This window comes from Thalassophryne amazonica, chromosome 5 (assembly GCF_902500255.1).
Source record: "Thalassophryne amazonica chromosome 5, fThaAma1.1, whole genome shotgun sequence".
Lineage (NCBI taxonomy): Eukaryota > Metazoa > Chordata > Actinopteri > Batrachoidiformes > Batrachoididae > Thalassophryne > Thalassophryne amazonica.
In genome coordinates this window covers 57,823,330-57,849,800 of record NC_047107.1, presented here as the reverse complement: position 1 = coordinate 57,849,800, position 26,471 = coordinate 57,823,330, and the positions used below count along the sequence as shown (strand labels likewise).

The window sequence follows — 26,471 nt, the reverse complement described above, 5'->3', positions numbered from 1 at the left end:
GTAGAGAATGGCTACTGCAACTAGTGCAAAGCTATACTGAGCTTATGTGATCATATATTGTCCGTCGTGCGGCGTCATACGTCGTCGTACATCCTTATACATTAGCAGGGTGGTATGTTTCAAAATGGAAAGAGGTACAGGACTCATTTCAGGCCTGTAGGGATCTTTAACAGGCCTCTACCTCTGAGACATAAAATTAGGTCACTGTGATCTTCCTAGCATGGAAGCTGAAGAGAATAGTTCATTAAAAATATTCATGAAACATTTGTGCATATCTAGGACGTTTGCCAACCAGGTATTTACAATGTTTTCAGTTAAAAAAAAATATGGTGATAATCGTCTTAATACCAATAACATAAAATAATAACAACAATAACAACAATAATAATAATGGTTATGGCCATAAAAGCAAAATTGATTTCTTGTAATTAATAAAGCATTTCTTTCCATTCAAACACTGTTATTTTAGAGTGTAAATATGTTAGAGTGCATGAGTAGCATCTTTCCTTTGCCCTATGCTCGCAAACAGCTATATTGCATAGGTATATTGATATTCACAATGAGTTAGACAATATTTAGTCACTTTCCCTAGATTAACGCTTTTTCTAAGAGTGTAAGCACACTGAAGTACATTCGAAGCATCCCTACTTAGCCTTAATACATTTTTCATGACCTTCAAGTTTATATTATGAACTTAAAAAGACATTTGGATAAGAGTTTGTCATGAATTATATGCTGTAGAACGCTGAAAATGGTTATTCTCTTAAACCCAGGTTTTTAAAGTGTAGACGTTTATGGATTCAATGTCTCCCGATCTTATATACTACAGGACACTATAAAGTACCTCTGATAAAGTTTTGCCGCTTTTGTATAAAAGTGCATGATTCCCCCAAAATTTGTCCCTTAGCCGCCGGACTAGTATGAAAATTTCATCTTAGGTGCATGTCCACTGAGAGACTTAATTTAAAAAAAATTTAAAAAAAATCCGGATTTTATATATTTATTTATTTATTTGTATGTTACTCCTGCAAATAAGTATTTCAACACCTGTGAAAATCAATGTTAATATTTGGTACAGTAGCCTTTGTTTGCATTTACAGAGGTCAAATGTTTCCTGTAGTTTTTCACCAGGTTTGCACACACTGCAGCAGGGATTTTGGTCCACTCCTCCATACAGATCTTCTCTAAATCTTTCAGGTTTGGAGTTTCAGCTCCCTCCAAAGATTTTCTATTGAGTTCAGGTCTGGAGACTGGCCAGGCCACTCCAGGACCTTGAAATGCTTCTTACGGAGTCCCTCCTTAGTTGCCCTGGCTATGTGTTTATCATGCTGGAAGACCCAGCCATGACCCATCTTCAATGCTTTTACTGAGGGAAGGAGGTTGTTTGCCAAAATCTCGCAATACATGACCCCATCCATCCCCCATTCAATACGGTGCAGTCGCCCTGTCCCCTTTGCAGAAGAGCACCCCCAGAGTATGATGTTTCCACCCCCATGCTTCACGGTTTGGATGGTTTTCTTGGGGTTGTTCTCATCCTCTAAACATGGTAAGTGGAGTTGATTCCAAAAAGCTCTATTCTGGTCTCATCTGACCACATGAGCTTCTCCCATGCCACCTCTATATCATCCAGATGGTCACTGGTGAACTTCAAACGGGCCTGGACATGTGCTGGCTGAGCAGGGGGACCTTGCTGCCCTGCAGGATTTTAAACCATGACAGCATCATGTGTTACTAATGTAATCTTTGTGACTGTGGTCCCAGCTCTCTTCAGGTCATTGACCAGGTCCTCCTGTGTAGTTTTGAGCTTTCTCAGACTCATCCTTACCTCACAAAGTAAGATCTTGCATGGAATCCCAGATTGAGGGAGATTGACAGTCATCTTGTGTTTCTTCCACTTTCTAATAAATAATCATAACAGTTGTCTTCTACCAAGCTGCTTGCCTGTTGTCCTGTAGTCCATCCCAGCCTTGTGCAGGTCTACAGTTTTGTCCTTGGTATTCTTAGACAGCTCTTTGGTCTTGGCTATGGTGGACAGGTTGGAGTGTGATTGATTGAGTGTGTGAACAGGTGTCTTTTATACAAGTAACAAGTTCAAACAGGTGCAATTAATACAGGTAAAGAGTGCAGAATAAGAGGGCTTATTAAAGAAAAAATTAACAGGTCTATGTGAGCCAGAATTCTTGCTGGTTGGTAGGGGATCAAATACTTATTTGCAGCAGTAACATACAAATATTAAAAAAAAATAATAGATTGTGATTTCTGGATTTTTTTTTTTTTTTTTTTTTTATTATTATGTCTCTCACAGTGGACATGCACCATGCAAATTTCAGACCCCTCCATGATTTCTAAGTGGGAGAACTTACAAATTGCAGGGTGTTCAAATACTTAAATACTTACACTGTAAATGTATGCCAGCAACAAAGACTGGTACATGTTGAAAGTGGAAAGGTAAATGGCGTTGTGATGATTTCCCTAACTATGACAACAGGTATTATCTTGGGGACTCACAGGGAGAAGGGAGCTTTCACATTCTGGTCCTACGCTCTGGGCTTCCCTCTGGCTAGCAGCTCCATCCTCAGCTGGAAGTTCTGCCATGTCCTGCACAAAGTCCTTCGAGATGGTCACAACAATGTAAGGCGTCAAGTAAATCAGAGGCTGTTGAAGCTTCCCAGGTCTTTAAGGCTGCTCGATGGACTCGCACGATTACGTGTTTAATGTACAGTCATTAATAAATTATTCAGGCATACTTAGTTTAAGGAGTGGCATGAAATGGATACCACAATTACCAATTATGCCTGAGGTGTGTGCATTTGTTATATACAGTGGTCCCTTGTTTATCGCGGGACTTACGTTCTAAAAATAGCCCACGATAGGCGAAATCCGCGAAGTAGTCAGCGTTATTTTTTACAATTATTATAGATGTTTTAAGGCTGTAAAACCCCTCACTACACACTTTATACACTTTTCTCAAAGAGGCATTAACATTTTCTCTCTTTTCTCTCCTGTGTAAACACTCTCAAATTTCAAACCTTAGTAGAAAAATAAGTCCAGTATTATAGAATGAAACCAAAGATCAAAACCTGCTTTCAGGCACAAACATTTGTTTGAGAAATAAAAATAGAATGTTTTCCTATAAATAATTATGATGGCTTTTAGAACTAATTAATTTAATTTTAACGATCAACCTACGAGGTTGGACACATAATAAATTATATAGTGACTGACCAGTATTTCACAGTTCCTCTGATAGCGCCCCTTCGTCCTGGCACCGCTGCGCAGCGTGTTTTTCCACTGAGTCACACCTCGGTGCAGGTGTCTTTTTCCGAGTGAAGAACACAGTTATGGGTAGTTGTTGGCGCTCTTTTTTTCTTCTGGGCGAGAAGATTCTTATAAACAGACACACGCAGAACACAATGCACGTACTCTCCCTTTGCTCACTGCCTCCGGTGTTACCGTTGCGGGACGGATGCGGGACCCGCAAAGAATCCAAGTCATTAAAAAGATACAAACTTCTCTCAGTGGCCACGGAGCTCTGCGGCTGCGGTTACCGATACCATGCAGCGCTGTGAATTTTTCTGCAAGAATTCTATCCTTGCGGGCTGCTGGAACGCTCTGCATCAAAATAGCGAGTGTAGTCTCTGGACCTGTTTCCAGATTTTGACCTCAACTCCGCACAGCAGACAGTGGGGCGGTGTGAGTGGCCCGCTGCATTTATATAAAAATTAAATAAATGCACCTTTGGCAGCCTCAAGTCTTCTTGAATATGATGCCACAATCTTGGTGCAGCTATCTTTTGGCAGTTTTTATCCATTTCTCGTTGCAGCCCCTCTCAAGCTCCATCAGGTTGGATGGGGAGAATTGGTGCACAGCAATTTTCAGATCTCTCCAGAGATGTTCTGGCTGGGCCACTCAAGGACATTCACAGAGTTGTCCTGAAGCCACTCCTTTGATGTCTTGGCTGTGTGCTTAGGGTCATTGTCCTGCTGAAAGATGAACCATCGCTCCAGTCTGAGGTCAAGAGTGCTCTGGAGCAAGTTTTCATCCAGGACGTCTCAGTACATTGCTGCATTCATCCCTCCCTCAATCCTGACTTGTCTCCCAGTTCCTGACCTTTGAAAACATCCCCACAGCATGATGTTGCCACCACCATGCTTCACTGTGGGGATGGTGCCTGGTTTCCTTCAAACACGATGCCTGGCATTCATGCCAAAAAGTTCAGTCTTTGCCTAATCAGACCAGAGAATTTTTTTTCTCATGGTCTGAGAATCCTTCAGGTGCCTTTTGGCAAACTCCAGGTGAGCTGCCATGTGCCTTTTATTAAAGAGTGGCTTCTGTCTGGCCACTCTACCATACAGGCCATATTGGTGGATTGCTGGAGAGATGGTTGTCCTTCTGGAAGGTTCTCCTCTCTCCACAGAGGAATGCTGGAGCTCTTACAGAGTGACCATCGGGTTCTTGATCACCTTCCTAACTAAGGCCCTTCTCTCTTGATCGCTCAGTTTAGATGGGCGGCCAGCTCTAGGAAGAGTCCTGGTGGATCGGAACTTCTTCCATTTATGGATGATGGAGGCCATTGTGCTCATTGGGTCCTTCAAAGCAGCAGAAATGTTTCTATACCCTTCCCCAGATTTGTGCATCGAGACAATCCTGTCTCGGAGGTCTACAGACAATTCCTTTGACTTCATACTTGGTTTGTGCTCTGACATGCACTTTCAACTGTGGGACCTTATATGCAGACAGCTGTGTGCCTTTTCAAATCATGTCCAGTCAACTGAATTTACCCCAGGTGGACTCCAATTAAGCTGTAGAAACATCTCAAGGATGATCAGTGGCAACAGGATGCACCTCAGCTCAATTTTGAGCTTCATGGCAAAGGCTGTGAATACTTATGTACATGTAATGTCTTTTTTTACAAATAGGCAAAAAACTCAAAACTTGTCATGCTGTCATTATGGATTATTGTGTGTAGAATTTTTAGGAAAATGAATTTCGTCTTGTTTGGAATAAGGCTGTAACATAAAATGTGGAAAACATGAAGTGCTGTGAATAGTTGCATGTAATACATTGGATGCATGTATTTATGAATGTTGTAAGACTGGGAAAAAGGTAACCAATTAGTATCAGCAGATTTTGAAGGATCAAATATTGGCCATGGAAAAATTGGTATCGTTTATTTATTTTGGTTTTGAAGGCCAGATTTACAGGACACAAAATTAGTTTATCATCCCCACCCGCATGCCGAAATCAGTCCTCATCAATTTTTTTTAATGAATTTCATTTACAACAGTACAGCTGATGCAGGAACCAGCACATCCTCTAGGTGGGGAGTATTCTTTGGGCGAAGACTACTGAAGTTTACCGAGCTCATATTTTCAGTTCCTCACTTGGTATGCAGGTGCTGTATGTGTTGTTTTTGAGGTTTGAAATGAATTAAAATTGTGTTCCTGTTCCTGTTTTGTAAGAGGGGAAAGAAAATGCGCACATCACTTTTTCCAATGTCGAGGATGATAAACTTGTTTTGTTTTGTTTTTTAATGGGGCCTTATTGAGAAGGGTCATGGGGTGGAAATACTGAAAGATTATAAAAACAGAGGCTTTTAGAATGTGTGACTGGATGATAATTCAAACAATCACTTTTTACAGGTTCTGCAAGACTGCATGAGACATCACAGCACTCTCGTTGAAATTGGAAAACTATGGGTAATATTTCATCATTATAACTATCACAATGTTGAAGAAAATGTGCACCTTCAGACCTAATCTTTCCAGTAAGAAACACGAGCACAAACAAACATCTGCCAGTCCACCAGAGCTCGACCAAAAAGCTTTTTATTACAATGATCTGATACACACGCTTTCCAGGTTTTATCCAGACTTGCTTTTGTTTTTTGTTGAGGGGTGGGAAATGACTAAAATAAAAGCAGTAACTGCCCAATCTGCGTCTTTACTAAAAATTGATGGACATTACCTCAAGATATGTTTAAATATTTGTGCCATACTTTACAAAATGTTGAGTTTGAGTTATTTTGACAAAGACACAACCAGGCAAAAACACAAACACTCTTGGGTGGCTGGAACAACTTAAGTTCAAATATACAACCCCTGGCAAAAATTATGGAATCACCGGCCTCGGAGGATGTTCATTCAGTTGTTTAATTTTGTAGAAAAAAAAAGCAGATCACAGACATGACACAAAACTAAAGTCATTTCAAATGGCAACTTTCTGGCTTTAAGAAACACTATAAGAAATCAGGAAAAAAATTGTGGCAGTCAGTAATGGTTACTTTTTTAGACCAAGCAGAGGGAAAAAAAATATGGACTCACTCAATTCTGAGGAATAAATTATGGAATCACCCTGTAAATTTTCATCCCCAAAACTAACACCTGCATCAAATCAGATCTGCTCGTTAGTCTGCATCTAAAAAGGAGTGATCACACCTTGGAGAGCTGTTGCACCAAGTAGACTGACATGAATCATGGCTCCAACATGAGAGATGTCAATTGAAACAAAGGAGAGGATTATCAAACTCTTAAGAGGGTAAATCATCACGCAATGTTGCAAAAGATGTTGGTTGTTCACAGTCAGTTGTGTCTAAACTCAGGACCAAATACAAACAACATGGGAAGGTTGTTAAAGGGAAACATACTGGTAGACCAAGGAAGACATCAAAGCGTCAAGACAGAAAACTTAAAGCAATATGTCTCAAAAATCGAAAATGCACAACAAAACAAATGAGGAACGAATGGGAGGAAACGAGTCAACGTCTGTGACCGAACTGTAAGAAACCACCTAAAGGAAATGGGATTTACATACAGAAAAGCTAAAGGAAAGCCATCATTAACACCTAAATAGAAAAAAACAAGGTTACAATGGGCTAAGGAAAAGCAATCGTGGACTGTGGATGACTGGATGAAAGTCATATTCAGTGATGAATCTCGAATCTGCATTGGGCAAGGTGATGATGCTGGAACTTTTGTTTGGTGCCGTTCCAATGAGATTTATAAAGATGACTGCCTGAAGAGAACATGTACATTTCCACAGTCATTGATGATATGGGGCTGCATGTCAGGTAAAGGCACTGGGGAGATGGCTGTCATTACATCATCAATAAATGCACAAGTTTACGTTGATATTTTGCACACTTTTCTTATCCCATCAATTGAAAGGATGTTTGGGGATGATGAAATCATTTTTCAAGATGATAATGCATCTTGCCAAAAACTGTGAAAACATTCCTTGCAAAAAGACACATAGGGTCAATGTCGTGGCCTGCAAATAGTCTGGATCTTAATCCAATTGAAAATCTTTGGTGGAAGTTGAAGAAAATGGTCCATGACAAGGCTCCAACCTGCAAAGCTGATCTGGCAACAGCAATAAGAGAAAGTTGGAGCCAGATTGATGAAGAATACTGTTTGTCACTCATTAAGTCCATGCCTCAGAGACTGCAAGCTGTTATAAAAGCCAGAGGTGGTGCAACAAAATACTAGTGATGTGTTGGAGCGTTCTTTTGTTTTTCATGATTCCATAATTTTTTCCTCAGAATTGAGTGATTCCGTATTTTTTTTCCCCTCTGCTTGGTCTAAAAAGTAAGCTACTGACTGCCACAATTTTTTTTTTGATTTCTTATAGTGTTTCTTAAAGCCAGAAAGTTGCCATTTGAAATGACTTTAGTTTTGTGTCATGTCTGTGATCTGCTTTTTTTTTTCTACAAAATTAAACAACTGAATGAACATCCTCCGACGCCAGTGATTCCATAATTTATGCCAGGGTTTGTACCTATTATTTTCTTTAGTTCTGTTGATGTTAGGTCAGTTTAATTAATGCATATCTATACCTGTGTTTGCCAGGGTAACCTCCATGACAGATATGGACAGCTGGTGGCTATATACTCCAAACTGTTGTGCACAAAAATGGAGTTTCATGCAAAGGTACAAGTTTTGTTTGTCCTGCAGTGTCCGATTGACCCAAACATTTGGAGTTCTGTGTGACTGACAGCTGGTATTAATGATTTCAATATAGCATGCAGATATCCCACCAAACCTGGAGGTCTCAGATGAAGACCTGGAACGCACTGCAGGAACAGACATTAATAATGTGTAAGTGATAATAACATCATATATCACTTGTAAGCTGCTTTGGATGAAAGTGTCAGCAAAATGTATTCATTTAAAGATGAATTTTCATCATCTTCTTCAGGCTGCTCCCATTGGGGGTCGCCACAGCAGATCAGTCGTTTCCATCTCACCCTGTCCTCTGTCACACCAACCATCTGCATGTCTTCATCAGAACATCCATAAATCTCTTCTTTGGCCTCCCAGTTCTCCTCCTGCCTGGTGGCTCCATCATCAGCATCTTTCTTCCTATATACAAACCACCTCAATCATGTCTCTGACTTTGTCACCAGACCGTCCCTGCTGAGCTGTCCCTCTGATATGTTCATTCCTAATCCTGTCCATTCTTGTCACTCCCAAAGAGAATCAGAACATCTTCAGTTCTACCACCTCCAGTTCTGCCTAACAGATCACAACGGAGACCACCAAGACTTGAGAGTTGACAAAATATGATGATCATGTTGGTCTTTTAGATACATCTCAGTCCAGTGTAAACAGGGCATAAACTGTACAACATAGCTGGTCTCACTACTGTATTGTAAACTTTCCCTTTCACGCTTGCAGATTTCGGTCGCAAATCACTCCTGCCTCCTTTCTCCACTCCACCCTGCCTGCACTCTCTTCTTCACCTCTGTACCACGCTCTCTGTTACTTTGGACAGTTGGCCCCAAGTATTTAAATTCATCTACTTTCACCACCTCTACACCTTGTAACTGCACTATGCCACTGGGCTCCTTCCCATTCACGCACATGTACTTTGTCTTGCTCCTACTGACTTTCATTCCACTTCTCTCCAGAGCATATTTCCACCTCTCCAGGCTCGACTTAACCTGCTCTGTGCTCTTACTACAGATTAGGGCTGAAACGATTAATTAGTTTGATTACAAAAAATGTTTGAGTCAAATTCTTTGCCTCAAAGATCATTTAAAGCTGTAGTACGCATGCCAGGGCTGTAGGTGGCACTGTAACGCTCCCATAAACAACCGGGAAGACCGTAGAGCATGCCCATAACTAATGTAAGCGCTAATGTAGCAGGCGATGCTACAAGGTTACAAAGCCACATGCTGAGTAAAATAAACCCTCTTAAGAGAAAGGGTCTGTGCTGATTGTCTGAAACAGACTTATGCATTTAAAGTGAAGCAGTGTGTTTATATATACACTCAACAAAAATATAAATGCAACACTTTTGGTTTTGCTCCCATTTTGTATGAGATGAACTCAAAGATCTAAAACTTTTTCCACATACACAATATCACCATTTCCCTCAAATATTGTTCACAAACCAGTCTAAATCTGTGATAGTGAGCACTTCTCCTTTGCTGAGATAATCCATCCCACCTCACAGGTGTGCCATATCAAGATGCTGATTAGACACCATGATTAGTGCACAGGTGTGCCTTAGACTGCCCACAATAAAAGGCCACTCTGAAAGGTGCAGTTTTATCACACAGCACAATGCCACAGATGTCGCAAGATTTGAGGGAGCGTGCAATTGGCATGCTGACAGCAGGAATGTCAACCAGAGCTGTTGCTCGTGTATTGAATGTTCATTTCTCTACCATAAGCCATCTCCAAAGTCGTTTCAGAGAATTTGGCAGTACATCCAACCATCCTCACAACCGCAGACCACGTGTAACCACACCAGCCCAGGACCTCCACATCCAGCATGTTCACCTCCAAGATCGTTTGAGACCAGCCACTCGGACAGCTGCTGAAACAATCGGTTTGCATAACCAAAGAATTTCTGCACAAACTGTCAGAAACCGTCTCAGGGAAGCTCATCTGCATGCTCGTCGTCCTCATCTGGGTCTCGACCTGACTCCAGTTCGTCGTCGTAACCGACTTGAGTGGGCAAATGCTCACATTCGCTGGCGTTTGGCACGTTGGAGAGGTGTTCTCTTCACGGATGATGCGAAGGAGATGTGTTGCACTGCATGAGGCAAATGGTGGTCACACCAGATACTGACTGGTATCCCCCCCCCCAATAAAACAAAACTGCACCTTTCAGAGTGGCCTTTTATTGTGGGCAGTCTAAGGCACACCTGTGCACTAATCATGGTGTCTAATCAGCATCTTGATATGGCACACCTGTGAGGTGGGATGGATTATCTCAGCAAAGGAGAAGTGCTCACTATCACAGATTTCGACTGGTTTGTGAACAATTTTTGAGGGAAATGGTGATATTGTGTATGTGGAAAAAGTTTTAGATCTTTGAGTTCATCTCATACAAAATGGGAGCAAAACCAAAAGTGTTGCGTTTATATTTTTGTTGAGTATATATATAAATGCATGAGGTCTGTTAGAAAAGTATCCGACCTTTTTATTTTTTCAAAAACCTGATGGATTTGAATCACTTGTGCTTGCATGAGCCAACCTTGAACCTTTGTGCGCATGCGTGAATTTTTTCACGCCTGTCGATTGCGTCATTTCCTGGTAAGCAGCCTTTGAATAAAACTGAATAAATCACAGTAATAAAAAGTGCAAATGAAATGTGCAATAAGAGGGGGGGGAAAAAAAAAACAATGTCCTGTCTGCAGACTGAAGATTTCAGAGCGCCTGGGCTTATGGTTTGGCAAAGCTCCAAAACTTTTAATAATGTGAAAAAATAAATAATTACCTGGGAAAACAGAGAGAGGAAACATCCTAAACTTAAAAATCTGCATGATGGCACAGCGACATTGTGCCATTGCTTAGGGAGAGCCCTGCAACTACTGATATTGCTTAAAAATACAAAAGTACTTTTTTATCCGATTAATCGATAAAATAAGCGATTCCAAAAATATTCGATAGCTGCAGCCCTACTACAGATCACATCCATTTGCAAACATCATAGTCCATGGAGACGCCTGTCTGATCTCATCTTTCAACCTGTCCATCACCATTGCAAACAAGAAAAGACTCAGAGCTGATCCTTGATGTAATCCCACCTTGAATGAGTCTGTCATTCCTACTGCTTCTCACTGCTGTCACACTATCTTTGTACATGTCCTGCACTACCCTCACATACTTCTCTGCCACTCCAAAGTTCATACAATACAGCAGCTCTTCTCTTGGCACCCTGTCATAAATGTTCTCTAAATCTGCAAACACGCAATGTTACTCTTTCTGGCCTTCTCTAATCTTCTCCATCAGTATTCTCAGAGCAAACATTGCATCGGTAGTGCTCTTTCTCAGCATGAAACCATATTGCTGCTCACAGATCTTCACCTATTTTCCAAGCATAGCTTCTACTACTCTTTCTCATAACTTCATACTGTGACTGACTAACTTTGATTCTGTACTTGCTACAGCTCTTCACATCACCCTTATTCTTAAAAATAGGAGCAGCACACTTCGTCTCCACTGCTCAGGCATCACTCACTTTCCAAGATTTTGTTAAATAATCTGGTTAGAAACTATTTCCATGCCTCCACTGGAATGTCATCTTGACCAAGTGTCTTTCCACTCTTCATCCTCTTCATAGCTGCCCTCACTTCATTCTTACTCATCTCTTGTACTTCCTGATTTACTCTCTCCATGTTATCCAGCCTTTCCTTGCTCTCATTTTCTTCTTCAGTCATCAGCTTCTCAAAATATTCCCTCTACCTTCTCAACACACTTCACTTGTTTGCACATTACGATGTGTATCTTTTACCACCATAATCGGCTTTTCATCCTTTCCAGTTCTGTCCCTTTGTCTTGGCCAATCGGTGCAAATCCTTTTCTCCTTCCTTACTATTAAATTTCTTGTACAACTCAATGTGCCTTTTCCTGAGCTTTTGCCACTACTCTTTTTGCCTTATGCCACATCTCCTTGTATCCCTGTCTACTTTCTTTGTCTCTCTGACTATCCTAATTCTTTTCTCCAACCTCTTTCTTCTTATGCTTTCCTAGACATCTTTGTTCTACCACCAAGTCTCCTTGTCTTTCTTCTGCTGTCCAGATGTTACACCCAGTACCTTCCTAGCTGTCTCCCTCAACATATCTGCAGTACTTTTCCAGTTGTCCAAAACTGCTTTCCTTCCATCTAGTGCCTCTCACCTGCTCACTGAATTTCCTGAATTTCACACAACAGTCTTCCTCCTTCAGCTTCCACCATGCCACCTGCCACCACCTTACAGTCTCTAATTTCTTTTAGCTTGCATCTTCTACAAAGAATGTAGTCCATCTGTGTGCAACTTCCTCCACTCTTACGTCACCCTGTCTGCCTCCCTTTTCTTAAAGTAGGTGTGCACCACAGCCATTTCCATCCTCTTTGCAAAATCAACTACCAACTGCCCTTCCACATTCCTGTCCTTGATACCATATCTACCATTACTTACTTCATCACCTCTGTTCCCTTCACCAACATGCCTTGAAGTGAGCTCCTATCACCAATCTTTCATGTTTGGGCACACTCTGTACCACCTCATCTAACTCACTCCAGAAATCTTCATTCTCTTTTATCTCGCAACCTACCTGTGGGGCATATGCACTGATGATATTCATCATCACCCCTTCATTTTCCAACTTCATGCTAATCACCCTGTCAGACACTCGCTTAAACTCCAACACGCTCTTACCATATTCTTCCTTTTAAAATGACTCCAACACCATTTCTCTTCCTATCCTCACCATGGTGAATTTTCACATTGTACCATATATACAAGATTTGTGCATATGTAACATTTATATAATGTCCATATTTATGTTTAAAGAAAAAAAAATCAGCAATTCACAAGCCTGACTGCAGTCACTCAGCTTTTATTAATTACAAAATAAAAACAGCCCTGCTTTTTTAATTTCAAAGTGTGACATTATTGAATCAGACTGTTTCTTTCTAATGACAGTGTCAACTTTTGTCCTGCAGGTTCCAGCTCACAGTGGAGGTGTTTGATTACATGGACTCCGAGCTGAGGCTGGCTGAGACAGGTTAAAAAACAAAAAAAAAGTCCACCTTCTCTGTTGCACCAGTCCAATGTAGAGAAACCCGACCTGCAGCTTACTGATGATATCTACACATGTAATAGAGCCAAGGACCTATGAAAGATGGGTTTATTGTGAACAGTTACTTGTTCTGTGAAATGTTTTTACTTAAACATGTCCAATTTGAAAAGTAATCTTTTCTGAGAAAAAAAACTTAGTGCAGTGTCCTTTGTTTAAACTTGAGGTTGTGAAACATGCGCTACCAATCTTCTGCCAAACTAGAGAGCCTGGACGATGGCGCTTGTAGATGCCATTTTCTCATGACGAACTACATATAAAATCAATATGAATTATTATTACAGTTGTAAAAAGCACTGCACTTGGATTTTAATCAGTCTGTGTTGCATTAACAACTGTCAACAGAGTTGCACTGTACGTAATCCTCAGTGATTCAGAGACAGGCTTAAGTCATTCATTAAGAATTTTCTGTGGCACCACTATGATTTTGTCACAGGCCTCTGGGTTTTTAAGATTTAAGTTCATAAGAATTTTCTTTGACACATTATAATTTTATTCCTAAGCCTTTATAAAAAAAAAAAGGATTCATAATGATATTGCCATAGGATCAAAACGTGTGCTATCTAGAAACAATTTAGAATTATTACCACTCTGATGTCCCACTCCTGAAGGCTCTTTTCTTTTGATCTTTAATGAGGAGCACGTATCTTTATTCTTAGTCATTTTGCTTAAAAAAAAATACCTTCATGTGCAGCTATAAACTGTGCAAATGGCCAGTTCAAAGGCTGGGGATGACCATTTCACCTGTGAGTATGATTGAAATGGGAAGTAATAAACAATAATTTGACGAGTTCTATCCCTTATTTCAGCATATAGGCAAAGATAATAATAAGTGGCTTATTAACTCGAGATTTGTAGCTATATATATATATATATATATATATATATATATATATATATATATATATATATATATATATATATATATATATATATGAGGTCTATTAGAAAAGTATCCGACCTTATTTTTTTCAAAAACCATATGGATTTGAATCACGTGTGATTGCGTCAGACAAGCTTGAACCCTCGTGCGCATGCGTGCGTTTTTCCACGCCTGTCTGTTGCGTCATTCGCCTGTGAGCAGGCTTTGAGTGAGGAGTGGTCCACCCTCTCGTCGTTGTTTCATTGCCAGGAAATGGCGGAATGATTTGTGCTTTTTTTCCATCAGAATTTTTTCAGAAACTGTTAGAGACTGGCAGCTGGAAACCATTAGAAAAATTTATCTGGCTTTCGGTGAAAATGTTACGGGCTTGGTAGAGAATGAGTGTTACTGTCGCTTTAAGGACGGCCCCCAGCGGCTGTGGGGCGCGCCACGCTCCGAAGCCGCCATCGACAGGCTGAATGACCATTTCATTTCTAAACGGATGGCTGTCTGGATCCGTGACCATCGTGTGCCATTTTTATCTCCTGCGCCACAGGAGTTTTTGTCATGGAAAGACAGCGGTGCTGCATGGCGCACAGCAACGCCGTGATGAAGCCTCACGGGACATGTCCAGGCACATCCACAATTTCTCGGATAATCACTCGATGGAAAAACCACTGACAGTTGTCTGAACGCCATCTCAAAGCCATCCTGTGAGACCAAAACGGAGGTGGTTTTGTCTCGCTCCAGTAGCGAATCCATCATGACACGCGAAGCCTCCGCTCGGCTTTCTCTTGTTAAAAGTGAAATCTGCCGGAAAATGGTTGATGTCCAGCTCTTGTGATAACCAGAGAAATGGCACACGATGGTCACGGATCCAGACAGCCATCCGTTTAGAAATTAAATGGTTGCTCAGCCTGTTGATGGCGGCTTCGGAGCGCGGCATGCCCCACAGCCGCTGGGGGCCGTCCTTAAAGCGACAGTAACACTCCTCATTCTCTACCAACCCGTAACATTTTCACCGAAACCCAGATACATTTTTCTAATGGTTTCCAGCTGCCAGTCTCTAACAGTTTCTGAAAAATTCTGATGGGGAAAAAAAGCCCAAATCATTCCGCCATTTCCTGGCAATGAAACAACGATGAGGGGGCTGGACCACTCCTCACTCAAAGCCTGCTCACAGGCGAATGACGCAACCGACAGGCGTGGAAAAACTCATGCATGCGCACAAGGGTTCAAGCTTGTCTGACGCACTCACACGTGATTCAAATCCATATGGTTTTTGAAAAAAAATAAGGTCGGATACTTTTCTAATAGACCTCGTATGTGTGTATGTGTGTGTGTGCTTGATGATTCCACAAAACTTGAATAAACTTTGATTAAAGAATGATGATTTTTAGAATTTGTCCCAGTGAGATATGAGTAAGTGAGAATAGAAGGGAAGAAAGTGTCAAAATAATGAAAGAAAATAAATCAAATTTCTAATCATGGCATGCATGGATTAAGAAGAGATCAATGTTACATTATCCGAAGAACAAGAATAAGTAAATGAGAGAATCAACTCACTTATTACTTGAAATTGTTGACGTTCTAATAAGTTGTCTCTGTGTGGTCTGCATAAGTTGGGAGTGGCAAGATGGCCGCCAGTTTGCATCAGCAGACTGTACAGAGTGTGTGGGCCAATAAGATATCCAATAATATATAGAGATCAGTGGTGTGTCCCCCAATATGCGCAAGGTATCCTGGGAAGGACATGCTAACAATCTGAATAAATCGGAATAAAATAAGGCAGCGTGAAGTCAACTGGCTGCTCACTCAAACAAAATAAACCAAGATTGTGGAAAATGCTCTAAAATAACTTAACTAATGTATAAAGCTGACCGTGTGTGCATGTGTGTTCGCTATACACAGCCATAGTACTTAAGCAATCAACACCAAACTTGCTATGGGGACTGGAGGCAACAAGGGGAAGGTCATTGGGGCCCTTAAGTTGAAAGCATACGTCCACGAACACACACACAGTCAGCCTTGTATATTAAATCACGACCTGCTCACTGGAGCCCTTATTTTCTTAGTTCACGTGGTACTCTGGTCAGGTAGCAAGCATCACACTTTACTTACTACGTAGTAGCAGCTGGCTAGGGTGCACTTTAATTATAATCCGAATGGGCCAGCGCATGCCGTGTGGCGTGTTTTTTTTTGTTTGTTTTTTTTTCCAAGTTAGTGTGTGTGTGTTAAAGTTAAAATTTGGTTTACCAAAATGAGTCATTGAGAAGACAACGGTTTTATCATGACTTTATTAAAAATAGTTTTCAGAGTTGGAAATAGGAATTGCAGAGTTCCCAGTTTCCATCAAATGCAGTATCAATTTCAAACCTTGTGCATGTGCTTCCTCTTCCATGTCATTTATAAGATCTCGCTGTGCAAACTCCCTATATTTACAATCAAATCCCCCAAAATAAACACTTTATCAGCAATAAAATTATTTTGACACACCACAGAAATAAAGGTACTTTTATAATTAGATCTCAACATGAAGTGTTTTGCCGATTTTTGTGGAAAAGTTAAAGACCCTACACCTGTAAATCTGCCTGACATACTTCAAATCACTTCTTCCCGACTGATGTCACAAATTCTAAAAGGCATACAGCACAATGCTCTGTCACAAAGGCCTAATGCGTTATTACTGCATCCGCAAATGTAGCACACACCTTCTTGAGGTATTTTTAGGTATTGGAAACCATGAAACCAATTTAGGTTTGGCAGATTAACAGCAGTTTTATGCCCCTCCCAGTGCTGGAGGGGGCAGGCCCAAAATCCCATTTGAATGCCGTATACAAATTATAGTGTCTGTCAGTCAAGGTTTTCCTCTCGCCTCTGCTTGATTTTATCACAGCAGCAGAGAATTTTTTTTTTTTTTTTTTTTTTTTAAGAATGGTGCCATCTGCAACTCTGTCAGGAACTGTGATGACATGGCACGACAGGCAGGTGGACACAAATGCAGACTCATGACTGAGGTGGGATTTAGAAAAAGGTTTAGTTAAAAACAGGCTGAGGTTGATACACTGGCTGACAAGCAGGCAGGCAGTGGTACAGACAGTCGTGAGGTGGCGGCGTGGTCAGTCACAAGCAGAGTTCAAGCACGGGCAAAGAGGTGTGTCAGAGGAGGCAAAAACGGAGTCACACAAGCAGGGTTCAGACACAGAGAAGCAGGTTAACCTGCTCAGGCAAAAGGCAAGGTCAAAACAGGCAAGGGTCATACACAGCGAGAAATCAGACTATGGCAGAAAACACGAGAGACTTGCAACGAGTCAATATGCACAACGAACTAGTGGTGAGTGGTGGAAGACAAGGGGTTTAAAAAAGAGGATAATCAGGGTGTGATGAGATGCAGGTGCAGGAAAGAAGGCGTGGCTCAGTGAGACAAGAGTGGAGTGACAGGTGGGCGTGTCAGACAAAAGCAGCAAAAAGAGGAATGTGACAGAACAAATGTTAAACAATTAGGAAATAATGATACCTAGAATCCAAATGTGAGAAACAGAATAAACAAATGAAAAGGCAAAAACAGAATAACAGAGAATTCAAGGCTGGATCTAAACTAGAGAAGAACTCAACATGTGGCAGGAGTGTACAGAAAAACCTGAGGGACTAATGTGCTCAAAACAGAGTGACTGAATAACCAGAAACTAAAGACAAAGACTAAACTAGAACAGAACTCAATAAGTGGCTGACATGTGACATAATTCTCAAAACCTAACTTGATAACACAGAATGACTAAATAAGAAACAGACTAAACTAGAACCAAACTTAACGTGGGTGAAGTATAACAAATTATAAAACCAAGACTAAAGTGTAAGAAGCAGAAAATGAACTCAGGGCCAGACAGAAGGACCAAGACAGGGAAACAGATGAAGACTGGGGGACAAAAGCAGATTCTGGGCAGGTCCAGGGCTAAAACATGACACACTTGAAGAATGCAGAAATTCTTGCCATTTAAAGTTTATGTACAGCTGCCACAACAATTATTAACTGTGAGCATTCTGAAACGTATTGTCTTTTGTAGTTCTCAGACAGCTCAACACATCGATTGCCATTTCCACGTTGACGTCAGGCCAGTGTCGTCTCTCTCCACTTATTCAAGTTATTCAGGACTGTAGTCAACTCTACCACTTCACTGTCAAGCTGCTGTTCAAGTTACATGCCTGTAAGAACACCTAAGAAAATTAATCTGACAAAGTGTAACGTCTTCTCTGATGAAGATGAAAAAAGGTTAAATGTTCTTGTAGTATTGAAACATTGATTTAATCGAGACATTTCTGTAAATTTTACAGTATAATTCATGTTCTCGAAGGAATTCCTTAGTAATGACCATTTGAGTGTTGTTAATTTCAGGTCTTCCTGCTGACACCTTACAAGGACATCGTGATCGTTTCTACGACCAGTTCCACAGGTAAGTTAGCTGAGGCATTCTTTTTACTGAGATTTGTGATTTATGGATAATGATTCATAGTTTTATTACTGGAGTGAGGTGAGACATGAGGCTGAGAAACACGAAGAGAAAGGAAGAAAGAGTGAGGAATTAAGTATTATGGCTAGAAAGTATTACAACTAACTAAATTTTGGGTTCACTAACTAATTTTTTGGGTTCAAAAAGGTTGTGACTTAAGAAAATTGGCCTCTTTGAACATCCATCTGACAGCAAAGACCATCTTAGCACTTGAGGATTTTTGACGTGTCTAGACCCAAGTTGAGTCATATCAGCAGGTCTGAAGAGTTTTGGTCTGGCCTGTTTTGTATGGGACTTTTTTTCACCAGTTGCTGAGGGTTCAGCCTTAGATGATTTCCTTGTGCCCCTGGGTCAGAGTTGGCCAGGAATGCGGCTTCCATAACTTATGAAAAATAATACAATTTTGTGTAAAAATTCAAAAAGGATAAGGACTTGATACAAAGTTATGGAGGAAAATTTAAAGTTAACCTAAAGCTTTTGGCATTGCATGAAGAACTCAGAAGCTTGCCAATTCAATGTTCACTTTTAATTTGAAAAACTCAGCTAGGAAACAGTCTTCAAAACTCAGATGGCTTGACTTATGTCTTAAACGTTGAGCCTGATTTATGCTTCTCTGTCTCCGTAGTCCTCTGCGTTGCTGCATACCCTCTCTGTAGCTTGATGTGCAACTCCCAAAAGTTTAAACTACACGTCCAAATGATGGAGACGGCAAGGGCTGTGATTGTTCACTTTTCCAGTTTCACTCCTTCCTCTCCCATATCATTTAAAAGTTTTTGTAGTGTGCAACGCAGGCATTTCGATCATAGATCAAATAGAGGAGGCTTTTGCACTGTGCAACGCAGGCATTTCGATCATAGATCAAATAGAGGAACGGTCAGCAGATATGATCAATTTGGGTTGGGTAGAAACTGTTTTTCAGTCTAATTGTACTTGCTGTAATGGCCCTGTACCATCTGCCTGATGGCCGTAGCTCAAAAGAGAGTGGCCATGGTGAGATGAGTCCTTTAGGATGGTGTTGGCTCTCCTGAAGCAGTAAGATTCATGAAGGTCCCCCCAGTGTGGGTAGAGGGCACCTAATCTTCTATGCAGTTTTGGTAACCCTCTGGAGCTCTTTCCTGTTTGCCCCCATGCAGCTGGCAAACCACGTACAGAGGCAGTATGTGACGATGCTCTTCATGGTAGAGCAGTAAAAAGACACAGGCAATCTCTGGTTTATGTTATTTTTCCTGATGATTCTCACGAAGTGGAGTCTTTGCTGTGCCTTCTTTAACAAGTGTGTGGTGTTCCAGGTCAGTTTCTCATCTATGTGATCTTCTAGGATACTGAAGTCCTTGACTCTTTCCACACAGATCCCCCTCAATGATAATGGGCTGAATGTCTGGTTTTTTTTCTGCTGAAGTCTATGATTAGCTCCTCTGTTTTGGATGTGTTCAGGAGCAGGTTATTTTCTCTACAACACACCGTCAGCTGTTTGACCTCATCCTGGTAGGTGGACTCTTCTCCAGTGATACAGCCTACCACTGTGGTGTCATCTGCATACTTAATGAAGGTGTTGCTGGTGTGGATAGGGGTGCAGTCAGAGGTGTAGATGGTGAAGAGTAGCAGTCTCAGCACACAGCCTTAAGGGGAACCGGTGCTGAGCGTGAGAGCTGTGGATATGTGGGGGCCAATCCTGACTCTTTGTGAGCGATTTGGCAGAAAGTCCTTAATCCAAAAACATGTGGAATGAGGTAGACTGAGGTTCAGCAGTTTCCTCATGGGGCCATGGGGGAGAATGGTGTTGAATGCTGAACTATAGTCCATGAAGAGAAGACGGGCGTAGTTACCCTGTTGCTCCAGGTGGATCAGCGTGGTGTGGAGGACAGTGGTCATGGCATCCTCTGTTGGCCTTGTAAGCAAATAATTCTTTAAAGTAACTGCTCAGTTTTTTTTGTTTTGTTTTTTTTTGGGGGGGGGGGGTTGAATTTTGAGTGTAGTTCCCAACATGGTCTTCAGAAGGCACTGTGGTTCCATCAGTATTGATTATACGCATCTCTGTTTATGGTCTGATGGCTCAGTTTGACAGAAGGGAGGGGTTCTTGAGTTGTTCTTGGCAGAAAATACCATGTTCTGTATTTGGAAGTTCTCCGAATTGGACAGGTTTATTGAATCTGTGTAATAAATCCAATTTGATCCAGTGTTGACTGGAACAAGTGGGCTGTTTGGGGCCTCACTTCTTTGATCATTTATCAAAGATAGACTGTTGATGTGGATTCTTGAGGGGTCATAAGTCCAGGCAGGAAATGCTTGGGGGAGTTTAGGCTGTTTGTGGTTTAGGGGCCAGGTAATATTCCTCTTGAGATGCCAGGGAGACTCTTTGAAAGTTTTGCACCCCCCCCCCCCCCCCCCCCTCCCCAAATTAGTGGACAAAGACATTCGTTACATTTATTTAGATGTCAAATAAAATGAACAATGAATGTTTTCCATTTGTGCAATGGAACAATATTTTCAATGTTGGGTAGGTTTGTGTATACGAGGTGCATTCAAGAAGTATCTGACCTTTGACCACGAAAAATAGCTGCTCACCTGAGGATCTGAAATCCTAGTCTCCTTCAAAGTAGTCTCATTGGGACTGCACACACTTTTCCCAGCAATTCTGCCATTGATGGAAGAATTTATGGAAGTCCTGTTTTTGGGTGGTGTCTAGGTGGGCTGTCACATTCTGCCTGATGTCTTCTCGTCACTCAGTCCCTTTTAGTATCATTTTCATCTTGGGGAACAGCCAAAAGTCAGAGGGAGCCTAACAGATAACAGGAGTGTCGTGTTTAGCCAGGAAAGCCTGACTCAGCTGAACAGATTGGCAGTCTCAGACCCACCCAGACACAGCTGCTTCTGCTCTGCCATCAGCACGTTCAGCACAAATTTCACTACCACTCTCCACATGCCAAAATCCTCCATCAAAATGGAATGTACAGAACCTGTGCCTATTCATACATCATCCGCAAGTTCTTGGATGGTGACACAACTGTCATCCATGACCAAAGTCCATATTCTGCCCATCACTTGGTCATTTTGGCATGCGGATGACTTACCGGAATGCATGTCGTGCTCCACTATTGTGCACCCATTTTTGAAGCGGTTCTGCCATGCTTGGCATCATTGCCAAAAATAAGAATTTTGCAAATGGTTTCTGCTTGGGTATCACCAAGCTTTTGGCAAAATTTGATCCAATACCTTCACTCAAGTTGTTCCGTCATGTTATAGCAAATGAGAATCTGACAGCTGCTCGGTACGTGTTCACGCTAATGCCGCGTTCACACCGGGCGCGACGCGAGCGACTGCAGCCACAGGTTGCCATGTAATCCCTACGTAAGGACGCGTTTTGGCGCCAAACCGCGCAGCGCGACGCGATGGATGCGAGTGAAGCGATTTTGAGCGTTTTGCGCGTTTGTGGCGCGATATTGCATCACGTCGCGTTGCCCTCCTCCCCAAGTTCAAAAATCTGAACTTTTTCATCTCGTCGCGCCGCGATGACCAATCAGGGACTGAATATGTAGTGACGTGGAGATGTCTGGAGTTTGACTGAAGATGTGAACATGTCCTGTATCTGGTAGCAGCCTGTGAGCAGGACTTGTCTCTTTTGTCCTTAATGTCACAATCATGACAGAGTTTTTGGAGCGAACAGCAGCACCACAGCAGCGGGGAGCGGAGTTTTTTTCTTTTTATTTTACGTGTGCGCGCGAATCGTCCTGGAGATTATTTTACTTATTAACTACACGGCTGTATAATAAAGCAAATGGTGACTGGTTTCTAAACACAATTATTACAGTTTTTTGGGGGAAGAGCCAGCTGCAGCAAGCAGCGGAGTTTTTTTTTTTTTTTTTTTTTTTTTTTTATTGTTTACATGTGCGCACGAACGGGACAGTTGAGCCTCAAACTGGGTCCCGCAGAGGTGGAAGGACCGCTGAAAGCAGCTGTCACCCAGACACAGCTCCTGCAGCAAATAATGATACTCTCTGTATTGGGAGCTTTCCACAGCAACTCGCTCCGTGTGATCAAGGTCCGTCATGTTAGCTTGACTGACAACCGGAGCCGGCGAGCGGAATGGAAGCTCCTCCTATTTGATGATGCACCGGGGCGAATTTTCGCAGCGAAAGTCCACCCAAGCAGAGTGACACACCGGGCGAAGGAGGCGCGTCCATCGCCTGGCAACCCACGCAAATTTGTAGCGTCTGATCGCGCCTGGTGTGAACGCAGCATAAGGCTGACTGCTCGCGACTGATGCACTCTGTGGACAAGAAAACATTCACACGTGCAAGAAGGTTCTCTACACATTCCTACCAAATGACAACTCTCATGCTTCATTTGTTTCTGTGTGATTACAATAAGGTCTGATGCTTTTTGGATGCACCTCGTAGATCAAAACAATTTCTGTACTGAGCATTGCAGCCATCTTGACAAATGACTGACATTTTGAGAATTCAAGTTTCCCATAAGCACTTTCAAGAGTCATGCTAAGGAGTATTTTTTGCCAAACTTAGTGATTGTACCACATGTGAAAGATTCCCTTAAAATATTTTAACTGCAACAATGGTAGCTGCAGTTTCACAAACGAGCACAAAGACCCATGTTCTGCTGCTCTCGAGGCAAAATGAGTTTAAAAAGTTTTATTACTAAACATATGTTAATTACAATAAATGACAGTTAAGTTCCACAGCAGACATTTGGTAAGTTTGCTTTGTTTCATTGTTTTACAGCCTTAAAAACTTCTTCAATAAAGCCAGAGACATGCTATACTTCAAGAGGCTGATCCAAATCCCAAAGCTGCCTGATGTAAGCATACAGAGGGAAGATTTGGTGCAGATTTTGTACTGTCACACTTCTCATTTTAGACTCTCTCTCTCTCTCTCTCTCTCTCTCTCGCTCTCTCTCTCTCTCGCTCTCTCTCTCTCTCTCTATATATATATATCTATCTATATATCTATCTATATATATTTGGCTTAATGCAAACATACTGTTACAGATTTAACCCTGTTTTATCTCTTCACCAGTCCCCACCCAACTTCCTGCACGCAGCCTCTCTTGCAAAGCATGTTAAACCGGTGGTCGTCATCCCTGACGAGGATGAACACGAGCAACAAGATGATGATGACGATGAGCCAGAGCCGCTGATCGCGGTCAGCGACATTTCAACATCCAGCATGCATTCACAGCCACAGGTATGGTGCAAAAGTTATAAAGTGCATACACTCATTTTCTAAACTTTGTGTTAAGTTTTATTATTTTCCTCCCTAATTCTTCGTAGGAACTTGATATATTTGATCAGGCGTTTGGACCTCCGAACGGAGGCTTTGATGACAGGTGAGAAAGCTTTTAGCTGTTATTTGGAGTTATTCTAGGGGTTTTGTTCTATATCTTTTCAGCAAGGTAATATAGGTGTGGAGGTGTAAGCCAGTTAATAATGGGTTTGTTACAAAACTACCAAAAGATGGATGTGTCTTAAAGAACAAGGAGTTTAGACATGGACTTTTAGAAGTCAAGAATGTGATATGTTCTTTATAGCAGAGTGTTTTCTTCATACAGTAATATAATTGAGATTTTGAGGATGTTTATATAAAACTGTAACCATATATAACAGTAAGAAGGCAGATTTAAAAAATGTCTATTTGATAATACAGTAAAACTTGCCTAAACAGTCATCGTATAAACCAGATACTTGCACTCACTGGACAAAAGCAAAGGTCCCAATGTTTTTGTATAGTTTTCCATGTAATGGACACCGTATATACTGGATTTTGTATAAGGGATTTTTGCTCACATCGGACAAAACAGCCCATCCCATTGCAATGTATTTCCATTACAAAATCCCTTGCATGTATCGGAAAGAGCAGTCTGAGCATGCCCAGTCACAACAGAGGTATGAAATGAAGTTCAGCACTGACGTTAGCCGATTCAAGGAAAGTGGGTACTATATTTCCTTGATTAAAAGCCCAGGCGGTAATTTTTTCAAACCATGCTCGGACACAGCACTTAAACGAGGCAGGCCTTTGTTCAAGGTCGGTGATTATTAACAAAATTCTGCTTACTGCCTGCACTGTAATATGGTGTTACGTTTCACATATATCCCTGGGTGTGGCGAACCAACGACAACCACTTTAGATCAGAGCCCTCTGCGTCCCTGCAAACCCTCTCCGTAGCCTGACACGCACCTGCTAAACGATGAAGATCACAAAGGCTGTGATTGGCCACTTTTCTGGTTTCACTCCTTCCTCTCCAGTCATATTTTAAAAGTTTTTGCAGTGCACCTGCCAATTACATTTCAATCATGGATCAAATGGAGAAACCTTTGGCAGAAAAGTCCGCAAATATGACCGACAGAGTCTTAAAAATTACAAAGACAGTCAAATGGCCGGCAGTACATGAAGGGAAATTGCACGTAGCATAAAGTTGGTTTGGAGGTTAATGATTGTATAAAGAAGTGGAGCTCGTTGAGGGACAAATTAGTCCAGAAAACGCCACTGTTCCTGCGGAAAATTGCATTAACATGCAACTGAGAACTTTAAAAGGGACATGCGCATGTTGACGTCATTGTGTGGCCAGAGAGTTACAGAGATGTAGAAGCACAAATCAAGCTTTAGAATTTTAAGGTACCACTCCACAGCAGACTTAAGAAAAAAGAATGACTCGACTAAATGTAATCTTTTTAATGCACATAAGTTTTAACCTGGTCATTAAATGAGGCAGGTCCTGACTCAAGGTCAGGTGTTTAATCAAGGAAATACATAAGCCTAATTGGTGTTGGGGATTCCCCGTAGATCATTCGGCGCCTCCTGACTGTAACTAATCAGTTACATTTATGGAACGATGGATTTTGTTACATACATATAGTGGACTTTGATTACAACAGACAGAATTCGCTGGTCCACCTGAATCCATTGTATGCAAGTTGTACTGTATCCCTTGAAGGACATTATCCCTCTGGTTCTGTTGAATTAGGCAAAAAGGAGTTGATCCCTGTGTCAAAAAAAAGTCCAACTCACAGAGGCTACAGGCTGTTGTCCTTTCTGAGCATTTTATTGCATATATCTGAGATAATGAGGCTTGGTGTGGTTAATGGTACTAATGGACCATCTGATAAGTTTGTGCTGCAGTATTGCCACCGAGTGAAATTTTTGCATTATTTAATTTGAAAGTTGGCAGATGTTTGTTAGTTTGTGATGTTGGCTTCACTGTTACTCGATGATTACAGAGGCAAAAGTGGGTAATAATTTTTAATAACTGCTTCCAAATCACGATTTATGAAAGCCACTGCCCAGTCCATAAAGATATGTACGTATAAATAAAACACCCAGACTAAGGTTAGCTTTCGCCTGTGTAACTTTTGAGATGACATTTAACAAAGGGTTTTAACAAAAAATATTGCATTAGCCACTTAGAAATTAGGTGCGTGTGTGTGTGTGTGTGGTGCTGACATTTTCAGAGCCCATAAGTAATGGGACATTCTAAATATCAGAAATTAGACCTTCTGTCTCTTCATAAAATTCTCAAAATCCAAGTGAGTTACCTTTAACACTGTCTGTTAGCAGTGGAAATAAAGATTCTCTTCAAAGGACTGTGTGGTTTTTGTTTGACAGAGATCTTCAAATTGATAGTCTGAAGCGTGAACTGGAGCTGTTGAGAGCAGAGCTGGAAAAAGTCAAAGCAGAGGTACGTGTGCGTGCGCGTGTGTGCATGCATGTGTGTTTCTGATGTCTCTTTGTTCTCAGACTGTAGACGGCGTTATTAATGTGTGAAAGAATCTGGTTGCTTTTGAGTAAATGCAAATGTTGATTTGTGGAAACCGACGACAATAAGAAGAAAGGGTGAATCATGTTCATTTGTGGCTTTTAATATTTGGCTTTAAATGTCAAATGTCATTTTCAAACCTTAATTCCTTCTTCTTTTATTGCGTGATACAAATGTAAAAAGATGAGCAAAATGGCAAGCTGTGGGTGATTTTAAAATGGAATGCTCTTCATGGATTATGGTTTTAATACACACTTGTATATT

General features: G+C 41.3%; 1 protein-coding gene across 3 annotated transcripts in view; it reads left to right on the top strand.

Annotated features, from left to right (window-relative positions):
* Nucleotides 1-26,471, top strand: part of hip1rb (huntingtin interacting protein 1 related b) — a 115,662-nt gene that overhangs the window by 52,012 nt on the left and 37,179 nt on the right. The window contains exons 3-13 of one of the 3 annotated variants that reach the window (XM_034170362.1): nt 2,489-2,631; nt 5,643-5,699; nt 7,848-7,928; nt 8,020-8,096; nt 12,940-13,001; nt 18,000-18,140; nt 18,329-18,386; nt 23,180-23,255; nt 23,474-23,641; nt 23,728-23,783; nt 26,057-26,129. In XM_034170362.1, coding sequence (XP_034026253.1) covers nt 2,489-2,631; nt 5,643-5,699; nt 7,848-7,928; nt 8,020-8,096; nt 12,940-13,001; nt 18,000-18,140; nt 18,329-18,386; nt 23,180-23,255; nt 23,474-23,641; nt 23,728-23,783; nt 26,057-26,129 — 992 coding nt within the window. Of the gene's footprint in view, nt 1-2,488; nt 2,632-4,977; nt 5,388-5,642; nt 5,700-7,847; nt 7,929-8,019; nt 8,097-12,939; nt 13,002-17,999; nt 18,141-18,328; nt 18,387-23,179; nt 23,256-23,473; nt 23,642-23,727; nt 23,784-26,056; nt 26,130-26,471 lie in introns of those variants that run through there. The other 2 variants (XM_034170363.1, XM_034170364.1) reach the window with 2 other exon arrangements.